Genomic DNA, 12096 nt, shown 5'->3' on the forward strand with positions numbered 1-12096 from the left:
TATAATAAGTGATATAGTTCCTGGCAGTTTGAACCAGATAATACAAAACGATTGACAATGTGTAAAAAAAAAGTATATCGGTTTTGAATGGTAAAATTGAATATTTGAATGTGAGGTAAAATATTTAAGAATTCTTTAAAAAACGTTGATGTTCAATGAAGGTACATTTCAATTAACATGACTGTGTTGAATTAACTACATTATTGTATAGTTAATTATGTGTCAAGATTAAAATAAAACTGGAGAAAGTATTTCACTAATGCAATCATGTGACCTAACAATACATGGTAACTAGTAATCTATGGAGTCTAGTGAAAGCGTTGAAACCCTAGTGTCAAAACCAGATGCTGATCTATTACTGTACCAGCCTGGTCAGGGGTCTATTACTGTACCAGCCTGGTCAGGAGTCTGTTACTGTACCAGCCTGGTCAGGGGTCTATTACTGTACCAGCCTGGTCAGGAGTCTGTTACTGTACCAGCCTGGTCAGGGGTCTGTTACTGTACCAGCCTGGTCAGGGGTCTGTTACTGTACCAGCCTGGTCAGGGGTCTGTTACTGTACCAGCCTGGTCAGGGGTCTGTTACTGTACCAGCCTGATCAGGGGTCTGTTACTGTACCAGCCTGGTCAGGGGTCTGTTACTGTACCAGCCTGGTCAGGGGTCTGTTACTGTACCAGCCTGATCAGGGGCAGGGCTCAAAACTAACTTTTTTCCTCACTGTCTGAATTTCAATGTGAATACATACACAATAGAATACACAAATGTCTTGCTTCTTTCATGGTGGGGCTAACACACTTCTTGGTGTAGCTGTAGTAAAAAAGTTTCTAAAGGTTTTTAAAACCTAATGGGGGAAAAAGTTTTGAAAGGTTGAAAAAATATTTTCGAAATCATTATTTTGATAAAATGTTTTGAAAAGTTTCAAAAGGTAAAAATATTTTCTACAAAAGTTTTGAAAGGTTGAAAATATATTTGCAATTTCTTAAAAAAAATAAGGTTTTCATCATTGATGAGTACTTGATTAGGACTCTACTAAAGCAGCACGCTAGGAGACAGAGGTGAATGCTGCCGTCTACCAGACACTACTGAACAACAGACATATCAACTGAACCAGATCTTTTCGGTTTATTAGACTTCTTATTTCGACTAAATACATAAATATTCCACATAAACTATAGCCCCATAGGGGTAGAAATTGCGCTCTCATCTTTATACAAATTATTTATACAACATCCCCCCTCCCTTCTCCAGGGGCCTTGTTGGAAGATGCAGGTGGCGAGAGGAGTGTTCAAATCCAGCCATGTTGATGTGAGTCAAGGTTCCTGGGGTTCCTAGCCCTGTGCTGCGAGGGTGCTGAGGCTGGTGAAGAACAAGTCTCTCTTGAGCTGCAGCGCTCCCAGAAAGCCCTCCACCCTCTCCTCCCGGCTGGCCGCGTAGCTCCGCACGGCTTCCTGTTTCCTCTTGGCGTCCAGGGGCCCGCTCTTCCCATGATGCACCAGGAGCTGTGCATCCAGGGGCCCGCTCTTCCCATGATGCACCAGGAGCTGTGCATCCAGGGGCCCGCTCTTCCCATGATGCACCAGGAGCTGTGCATCCAGGGGCCCGCTCTTCCCATGATGCACCAGGAGCTGTGCATCCAGGGGCCCGCTCTTCCTATGATGCACCAAGAGCTGGGCCACGCAGACTTGGTCCGCCTCCAGCTGCCGAAGACCCTGCTCCTCCAGGTGGAGTTCTCTGGCCTTCTGCAACACACACACACACAGGCAGGCACGCACAAAGACACACACATTAGCTATTCACGGTCTTCAGCATCACACACACATTCCCTGAACAGGAAAACGACAATATTTCTGTCTTTAGACTGAATTATGTCTTCTTTCACCACAATGCTGGAATAGTTTCCATAAATACAGCAGTTGCGATTAGTGTGTCTCAGGTATGCAGGTGTGTTCAACATTCCCTCCACAGACCTGGATAGATCTGTAGTTGAACTGGTACTGCAGGATTGCCTCACACAGGTTCCAGAAGGAGTACTCAGGCCACAGCACGGTCTGGAACACCAGGCAGGAGTGGGAGGTCTGCAGAACATGTTTACACCACAACATTACCTCACGTAACACTACAGTCTGCAGAACATGTTTACACCACAACATTACCTCACGTAACACTACAGTCTGCAGAACATGTTTACACCACAACATTACCTCACGTAACACTACAGTCTGCAGAACATGTTTACGCCACAACATTACCTCACAAACTACAGTCTGCAGAACATGTTTACACTACAACATTACCTCACGTAACACTACAGTCTGCAGAACATGTTTACACCACAACATTACCTCACGTAACACTACAGTCTGCAGAACATGTTTACACCACAACATTACCTCACGTAACACTACAGTCTGCAGAACATGTTTACACCACAACATTACCTCACGTAACACTACAGTCTGCAGAACATGTTTACACCACAACATTACCTCACGTAACACTACAGTCTGCAGAACATGTTTACACCACAACATTACCTCACGTAACACTACAGTCTGCAGAACATGTTTACACCACAACATTACCTCACGTAACACTACAGTCTGCAGAACATGTTTACGCCACAACATTACCTCACAAACTACAGTCTGCAGAACATGTTTACACTACAACATAACCTCACGTAACACTACAGTCTGCAGAACATGTTTACACCACAACATTACCTCACGTAACACTACAGTTTGCAGAACATGTTTACGCCACAACATCACCTCACAAACTACAGTCTGCAGAACATGTTCATACCACAACATTACCTCACAAACTACAGTCTGCAGAACATGTTTATACCACAACATTACCTCACAAACTACAGTCTGCAGAACATGTTTACACCACAACATTACCTCACGTAACTAGTGTTGCTTTCGTCAATCCAAATTATGACTAAATATCGTCATCAACAAATCTTTATCACGTGACGAAAACGAGACGCAACATAAATGGTCATGTGACGATGACTATGATTCAAAGGTATAATGTAATATTGTTGACCAATAAAAACGAGAATAAATGTGGTTTACAAAATAAAAACGATGCTAAAACGTGTCTTCATTTTCGTTGACCGAGACGAAATGTTACAATGTTATTTCGTCTCGTTTAGTCACATCATCAGACGCATTATCAGAGTGTCTTCTGTGTCTGGAATGGATGTATTCTTGAGTCTATAAGACAACAATAATACAAGATAACCTTGTTTGAAATGGGTTTGGCTAAAATATTTTTTTTCCGTCTATACTACTAGGTACTTATACTATATTGACTGGGTTAAATAGAATTTCATTACTAAAATGACTAAAATACAATTTTAATTGATTAAAACTAGACTAAAATGTCATCAGTTTTCATCGACTAAAACTAGACGGAAATAGTCATGGAAACTCTGACTAAAATAAGTGACTAAAATTACTAGACTAAAATTAAAACAGACCGGCAAAAACAACACTGCACGTAACACTACAGTCTGCAGAACATGTTTACAGTTTACTCATTTATCAGACACTTTGATCTGGAGTGAGGGTACAGCAGGAAATCAAGGATCAGAAGTGAACAGTTCTAACAGTATTTAGGTCAGTAAGAGTCAAGGAGCGATCTACGTTTACCGGGCAACATCTCAGCAACACAACATGACTTCATGTAACACAGGATACAGTATGAGCAGTTGATAAGTATCATCAGTATATCAGGTCTACATGATTTAAAGATGGTTAGGGCTGGAGGAAGATACTTGTGTTAGTCCTTGTGTTAGTCCTTGGAGGGTAAACAGGAAGTTGTTACCTGCCAGAGCAGGAAGTCGCTGAGGCGGACCTCTCCTGAGGTCCTGATCAGCAGGTCGGGGTTGGGGGAGTTTCTGCTGTACAGACACTGGCTCAACAGGCCCTCCGACACATCGCTGCACACAAGCAGAATCATGGGTTTGATTTAAAGATCCTGCAAAGCAGAATCCATGATTTGCTTCTCAGTACATTATATACACGTGTGAAATGAGTTCCTGAAAGCATGTGCAAAGCGCGAAAACTTTGTCGCACTGAAATGTGGAGTTAGAACCGTTGAACAGTTTCTCTTCTGTTTTCAGCTCAGGTTTTGTATAGGCGGAGCCAAAACACGACCGATCTACGTCACAGCGACCGATCTACGTCAGATCACAGACGGCATTCTGTTACTCAGCTGGTACGATGAAAAGACAAAGTAATTAACACATAAAACACTCAGAGACTGCAGGTATGGCTATTCTGATATCTGCAAATGATTTAGCTAGCGTTGCTGTTGTTGTTAAATTCAATCAATTGAAGGGGGCAGAGCTTCAGCTCCTTCAGGCGATACGCCCCCCCAGTCTCAAGCAGAGAAGACTGCTGATTTTCTCACGATTTCAAAGCCTAATTTAACATACTTGTCTGTGGGGTTTTTTCATTCGAATTTGGATGGGTAGTAAACAACACATTCTTCTGTGGTGTGATGAACTTAAAACTCATTTTCAATTCCACTTTACAGGATCTTTAAAACGATGTACAGGAGATTTGAACCTGACAGCTTTTGATCTGCAGTCAAATCCTCTAGAAAAGCTATACCCATCCCCATGTTCTACCACTGAGCTATACCCATCCCCATGCTCTACCACTGAGCTATACCCATCCCCATGTTCTACCACTGAGCTATACCCGTCCCCATGCTCTACCACTGAGCTATACCCATCCCCATGCTCTACCACTCAGCTATACCCATCCCCATGCTCTACCACTGAGCTATACCCATCCCCATGCCCTACCACTGAGCTATACCCATCCCCATGCTCTACCACTGAGCTATACCCATCCCCATGCTCTACCACTGAGCTATACCCATCCCCATGCCCTACCACTGAGCTATACCCATCCCCATGCTCTACCACTGAGCTATACCCATCCCCATGTTCTACCACTGAGCTATACCCATCCCCATGTTCTACCACTGAGCTATACCCATCCCCATGCTCTACCACTGAGCTATACCCATCCCCATGCTCTACCACTGAGCTATACCCATCCCCATGTTCTACCACTGAGCTATACCCATCCCCATGCTCTACCACTGAGCTATACCCATCCCCATGTTCTACCACTGAGCTATACCCATCCCCATGCTCTACCACTGAGCTATACCCATCCCCATGTTCTACCACTGAGCTATACCCATCCCCATGTTCTACCACTGAGCTATACCCATCCCCATGTTCTACCACTGAGCTATACCCATCCCCATGCTCTACCACTGAGCTATACCCATCCCCATGTTCTACCACTGAGCTATACCCATCCCCATGCTCTACCACTGAGCTATACCCATCCCCATGTTCTACCACTGAGCTATACCCATCCCCATGCTCTACCACAGAGCTATACCCATCCCCATGTTCTACCACTGAGCTATACCCATCCCCATGCTCTACCACTGAGCTATACCCATCCCCATGTTCTACCACTGAGCTATACCCGTCCCCATGCTCTACCACTGAGCTATACCCATCCCCATGCTCTACCACTGAGCTATACCCATCCCCATGCTCTACCACTGAGCTATACCCATCCCCATGCTCTACCACTGAGCTATACCCATCCCCATGTTCTACCACTGACCTATACCCATCCCCATGCTCTACCACTGAGCTATACCCATCCCCATGTTCTACCACTGAGCTATACCCATCCCCATGCTCTACCACTGAGCTATACCCATCCCCATGTTCTACCACTGAGCTATACCCATCCCCATGTTCTACCACTGAGCTATACCCATCCCCATGCTCTACCACTGAGCTATACCCATCCCCATGTTCTACCACTGAGATATACCCATCCCCATGTTCTTCCACTGAGCTATACCCATCCCCATGTTCTACCACTGAGCTATACCCATCCCCATGTTCTACCACTGAGCTATACCCATCCCCATGCTCTACCACTGAGCTATACCCATCCCCATGCTCTACCACTCAGCTATACCCATCCCCATGCTCTACCACTGAGCTATACCCATCCCCATGCCCTACCACTGAGCTATACCCATCCCCATGCTCTACCACTGAGCTATACCCATCCCCATGCTCTACCACTGAGCTATACCCATCCCCATGCCCTACCACTGAGCTATACCCATCCCCATGCTCTACCACTGAGCTATACCCATCCCCATGTTCTACCACTGAGCTATACCCATCCCCATGTTCTACCACTGAGCTATACCCATCCCCATGCTCTACCACTGAGCTATACCCATCCCCATGCTCTACCACTGAGCTATACCCATCCCCATGTTCTACCACTGAGCTATACCCATCCCCATGCTCTACCACTGAGCTATACCCATCCCCATGTTCTACCACTGAGCTATACCCATCCCCATGCTCTACCACTGAGCTATACCCATCCCCATGTTCTACCACTGAGCTATACCCATCCCCATGTTCTACCACTGAGCTATACCCATCCCCATGTTCTACCACTGAGCTATACCCATCCCCATGCTCTACCACTGAGCTATACCCATCCCCATGTTCTACCACTGAGCTATACCCATCCCCATGCTCTACCACTGAGCTATACCCATCCCCATGTTCTACCACTGAGCTATACCCATCCCCATGTTCTACCACTGAGCTATACCCATCCCCATGTTCTACCACTGAGCTATACCCATCCCCATGCTCTACCACTGAGCTATACCCATCCCCATGTTCTACCACTGAGCTATACCCATCCCCATGCTCTACCACTGAGCTATACCCATCCCCATGTTCTACCACTGAGCTATACCCATCCCCATGCTCTACCACTGAGCTATACCCATCCCCATGTTCTACCACTGAGCTATACCCATCCCCATGTTCTACCACTGAGCTATACCCATCCCCATGTTCTACCACTGAGCTATACCCATCCCCATGCTCTACCACTGAGCTATACCCATCCCCATGTTCTACCACTGAGCTATACCCATCCCCATGCTCTACCACTGAGCTATACCCATCCCCATGTTCTACCACTGAGCTATACCCATCCCCATGTTCTACCACTGAGCTATACCCATCCCCATGTTCTACCACTGAGCTATACCCATCCCCATGCTCTACCACTGAGATATACCCATCCTATGTGTTGGCAGTGGCAGCCGAGGCAGGGTGTGTGTTGGCAGTGGCGGCTGAGGCAGGGTGTGTGTTGGCAGTGGGGGCTGAGGCAGGGTGTGTGTTGGCAGTGGCAGCCGAGGCAGGGTGTGTGTTGGCAGTGGCGGCTGAGGCAGGGTGTGTGTTGGCAGTGGCGGCTGAGGCAGGGTGTGTGTTGGCAGTGGGGGCTGAGGCAGGGTGTGTGTTGGCAGTGGGGGCCAAGGCAGGGTGTGTGTTGGCAGTGGGGGCCGAGGCAGGGTGTGTGTTGGCAGTGGGGGCCGAGGCAGGGTGTGTGTTGGCAGTGGGGGCTGAGGCAGGGTGTGTGTTGGCAGTGGCGGCTGAGGCAGGGTGTGTGTTGGCAGTGGGGGCTGAGGCAGGGTGTGTGTTGGCAGTGGGGGCTGAGGCAGGGTGTGTGTTGGCAGTGGGGGCTGAGGCAGGGTGTGTGTTGGCAGTGGGGGCCGAGGCAGGGTGTGTGTTGGCAGTGGGGGCCGAGGCAGGGTGTGTGTTGGCAGTGGGGGCCGAGGCAGGGTGTGTGTTGGCAGTGGGGGCCAAGGCAGGGTGTGTGTTGGCAGTGGGGGCTGAGGCAGGGTGTGTGTTGGCAGTGGGGGCTGAGGCAGGGTGTGTGTTGGCAGTGGGGGCTGAGGCAGGGTGTGTGTTGGCAGTGGGGCCTGAGGCAGGGTTGGCAGTACCTGGACTTGAGGAGGCCCTGTTCCACCCCCCAGGCCATCTCCCGGACGGCGTTGGTGATCTCGTACCTCGAAGTGTAGGCAAAACATACGTTCAGGAAGCATCTGGAGGAGGTGGAGGTCACATCATGTTTACTTACTATTTACATGACATTTCACTGCAATGTTTTTTTGTGCTTTTCATTTTATATCCTTGTGTATATTGGTGTTTTTGTGTATGTGTGGTATAAGCTATTGCATACTTTAATTTCCCTTGGGAGGGAGGGAGAAAGAAAGATTATTTCTGTCTGTCTTTTTTTTCTTTCTTTCGATTAATCCAGACACTAGACTACCTCAGGGTCAGCCAAACAGCACCTCTTCTTCATCCTGAGGTGCTTGTGAGCGCAGCGTGAGAGCTTCCTGTCTGTGCAGGAAGCTTCCTGTCGGTGCAAGGAGACATGTCTGGGGTGCGAGGAGGCACGTACTTGTTGTGGGTCCTGGTGGAGACCACAGCCCTGGCAATGGCTTGCTGCAGGTCCAGAGGCAGCATGTTCAGATCTCCCAGCACACGGATGCACACACCATGCTTCTCTAGGTTTTCCCTGGCACACACACACACACACAGGTTAACAGCCATGCATATAACCCATAAATGATCTAGGTGTCGAGTCAAATCTAGACCAACATAATAAATAAGCATATAAATATTAGGGGTGTAATGATACACTCAGCTCACTATTTGATACGTATCACGTATGTTATGATACACTCAGCTCACTATTTGATACGTATCACGTATGTTGTGATACACTCAGCTCACTATTTGATACGTATCACGTATGTTGTGATACACTCAGCTCACTATTTGATACGTATCACGTATGTTGTGATACACTCAGCTCACTATTTGATACGTATCACGTATGTTATGATACACTCAGCTCACTATTTGATACGTATCACGTATGTTATGATACACTCAGCTCACTATTTGATACGTATCACGTATGTTATGATACACTAAGCTCACTATTTGATACGTATCACGTATGTTATGATACACTCAGCTCACTATTTGATACGTATCACGTATGTTATGATACACTCAGCTCACTATTTGATACGTATCACATATGTTATGATACACTCAGCTCACTATTTGATACGTATCACGTATGTTATGATACACTCAGCTCACTATTTGATACGTATCACGTATGTTATGATACACTCAGCTCACTATTTGATACGTATCACGTATGTTATGATACACTCAGCTCACTATTTGATACGTATCACGTATGTTATGATACACTCAGCTCACTATTTGATACGTATCACGTATGTTATGATATGTTGAACCCCCCCACAAAAAAAGTTTTAATTTAACAACTTCAAGAATGTGCAACATTTCAGGATTTTATTTATGTATGTTAAGTAACTATAGGGAGTCAGCTGGCTGAGCGGTGAGGGAATCGGGCTAGTAATCTGAAGGTTGCCAGTTCGATTCCCAGCCGTGCAAAATGACGTTGTGTCCTTGGGCAAGGCACTTCACCCTACTTGCCTCGGGGGAATGTCCCTGTACTTACTGTAAGTCGCTCTGGATAAGAGCTTCTTAAATGACTAAAAATAATGTAAATGTAATTGTGTTTGTGTGTTAATTTGAATTTCACTGAACAACAAAATTTATGTTTTACATGAAATTAGAAGACAGAACTTCAACCTTTAGCTGCGTGGGTTCTAAATATTTCCAACGGTCCCCACTGAGCAAGTTATTTTTCCAAAACAGTAGCTAGCTAGCTTTAGTTAGCTTCCGGCCCAAGTTACCTAGCCTAATACTCGTAGCAATGCTACTACCATGCTAGTGCTACTTGTTAGCCTTCTCATTAGTACATTTTGAAGCCATACTAAAGCGTTTGTCGCATTGTTTTTGTCGATCGGAAAATATTCAATTGGAAAGTTCAAAATCACATATTTGTGATGTTACGCTGTGGGACCCACATTCGAACGATAACATATTTGTGACGCTACTCATTAACGGGTTAAAGCAGTAAAAGTGAAAAAACAGTTCTGATCAAGTAAGTTACTTCTGATCAAGTAAGTTAAACTCAACATAAAAGGCTTTCAAGCATTGTGTTTGTTTGTTTGGGTTACGTACTGGTTACATTTTTGCCCCGCGATGTATCGTACCACGATATACCCTAATAAATATGGAATGAATCCCACAGTTAATCAGATCACTGCCAGACAGCCTTTCCTGTGGAACAGACCCTGAAGGACTCACTGTTCTTCCAGAAGCTTCAGGAACTTCTGCTTGGCCAGCTCCATCAGCCCGTCCACTTCCTCCTTGGAGCGTTTGAAGTTTTCGATGCTGAAGGCGTAAACCGTCACCTCCGGGATGTTCAGGTGCAGACACCAGCGGAGCGTCTGGACACACACACACACGTCAGGGGAACACACACACCCTCACCAGTCCCCCTCCTCCACCCTCATCTCCTCGGGCCCTCACCTTCTCCCTCCTCCCCTCCCCCCTCCTCCCTCCCCCCCGTCCTCCCTCCTCCTCCCCCCCGTCCTCCCTCCTCCTCCCCCATCCTCCCTCCCCTCCCCTCCGTCCTCCCCCCCTCCTCTCCCTCCCCACCTCCCTCCCCTCACCTCCTCCCTCCCGTCCCCCCTCCCTTCCCCTCCTCCCTCCCCTCCTCCCTCACCTCCTCCCTCACCTCCTCCCTCCCCACTCACCTCCGCCAGCTTGTCAAAACCCTGTGTGTGCCCGTCCTGCCGCTCCACATGTTGCTTGCGTGCATAGCGACGGTTGCCATCCATGATGAACGCTACATGTTTGGGCATACTGGGGCCTGCCTAGGAGACACACACACACACACACAACATCAACACATACTGGGGCCTGTCTAGGAGACACACACACACACACACACAACATCAACACATACTGGGGCCTGCCTAGGAGACACACACAACATCAACACATACTGGGGCCTGCCTAGGAGACACACACACAACATCAACACATACTGGGGCCTGCCTAGGAGACACACACACACACACACAACATCAACACATACTGGGGCCTGCCTAGGAGACACACACACACACACACACACACACACAGCATCAACTCACACAACATCAACACACAAAACATAAACACACACACAGCATGAACTCACACACAGCATCAACACACACAACATCAACACACACAGCATCAACACGCACGCACACAACATCAACACACACATCATAAACATGGGGCCTGCTTGTGACTGCATGTAGACAACATCAACACACACAACAGCAGCTGGTTGGCTAAGTCTGTGTTCTATTTCATAAGGCAACATATATAACCACAGATTCATATAGATTACATTTGCTTGAAATAACTTCACATAATTTAAATAGTACACTACAAGGAACGAGATGTACTTCAGGGAACTTAAATGATATTCCTACCATCAGTATATTGGCTGAAAGCTTTTCAAGGAGGTTGAGTTCACCTTCCCTTATCCACGACATCTTGAGTCTTTAAACCTGAAAATCAGAGCGGCATCAAGTGTGTATTTCAGCATCAGTTATGAAGCCTTAAACAGGTGGTTGTTTTTCTAGGAAGTCCGACGAATTACTGTACGCATGTACCATATTACAAAGAACACTTAAAGCAAAGCGTTGACATGCGTGTAGTGAGACTGCCTGTTACTGATAGTGTTGTTAGCCCGTTCAAAGAGAATAATAACTCACACGAGAACGGCTTGAGACTCGACCGGTCTAAATCTAATCGGGGGGAAAGCTACTATGTTCCAGTTTAACGCATTAACAAGCCTGCTGCGGTGTTTTAGTCCGCAGCCCAGGCGGCTTGCAAGACGTTGCTCACAGCCTGCTAGCCTAGAGAATGTCGCAATGGAACTACACACAGGAACAAATAACACATTTTACGATTTTACAAAATGTACATTTACGGGTAAAGATCTATGATAAATAATAATTGGAGAGTTTATTCAATCCAATGAGAGAGTCACTGATTTGACGATAGTAAAACGGATAGTTTGACATATTTCACAGACCTTCCAACTCACAGTTTACGATGACGTCCTCTTCCTCATCACGAAGTGACGTAAGACGGGGAAGGATCACTTCCTCCGTTGAGAGTGAACCGTTTATAGATTTAGAACATAATGCGGAAAAAATAAAAAATATAGCATACTTTTTTATCTTATAGAAAAAAG

The 12096-nt window shown here is 46.5% G+C and overlaps 1 protein-coding gene across 3 annotated transcripts; it reads right to left on the reverse strand.

Annotated features, from left to right (window-relative positions):
* Positions 1 to 1101: 1101 nt before the first annotated feature.
* Positions 1102 to 11976, reverse strand: dhdds (dehydrodolichyl diphosphate synthase). Of its 3 annotated transcripts, none has more exons than XM_062466438.1 (9): positions 11947 to 11976; positions 11327 to 11404; positions 10595 to 10714; positions 10143 to 10285; positions 8344 to 8460; positions 7883 to 7984; positions 3836 to 3950; positions 1966 to 2073; positions 1102 to 1737 (listed from the first exon to the last, which is right to left on the reverse strand). In XM_062466438.1, the coding sequence occupies exons 2-9, from the start codon at positions 11387 to 11389 to the stop codon at positions 1327 to 1329; spliced, it is 1179 nt and encodes a 392-aa protein (XP_062322422.1). In that variant the 5' UTR covers positions 11390 to 11404; positions 11947 to 11976; the 3' UTR covers positions 1102 to 1326. The 3 variants fall into 3 exon arrangements, with proteins under 3 accessions (XP_062322422.1, XP_062322424.1, XP_062322423.1); XM_062466440.1 differs by having other exon boundaries at positions 11935 to 11953; XM_062466439.1 differs by lacking the exon at positions 11947 to 11976 and adding an exon at positions 11612 to 11670.
* Positions 11977 to 12096: the final 120 nt, after the last annotated feature.

The sequence above is a fragment of the Osmerus eperlanus genome, chromosome 7, assembly GCF_963692335.1.
Source record: "Osmerus eperlanus chromosome 7, fOsmEpe2.1, whole genome shotgun sequence".
NCBI lineage: Eukaryota > Metazoa > Chordata > Actinopteri > Osmeriformes > Osmeridae > Osmerus > Osmerus eperlanus.

Coding starts and splice junctions, on each gene's coding strand:
- dhdds (XM_062466438.1), bottom strand. CDS start 11,389: ATGTCGTGGATAAGGGAAGGTGAACTCAACCTCCTTGAAAAGCTTTCA. Junction 7,985..8,343: donor TCCACCAGGACCCACAACAA/GTACGTGCCTCC, acceptor CACCTCCTCCAG/ATGCTTCCTGAACGTATGTT. Junction 1,738..1,965: donor TCAACTACAGATCTATCCAG/GTCTGTGGAGGG, acceptor TGTGTGTTGCAG/AAGGCCAGAGAACTCCACCT.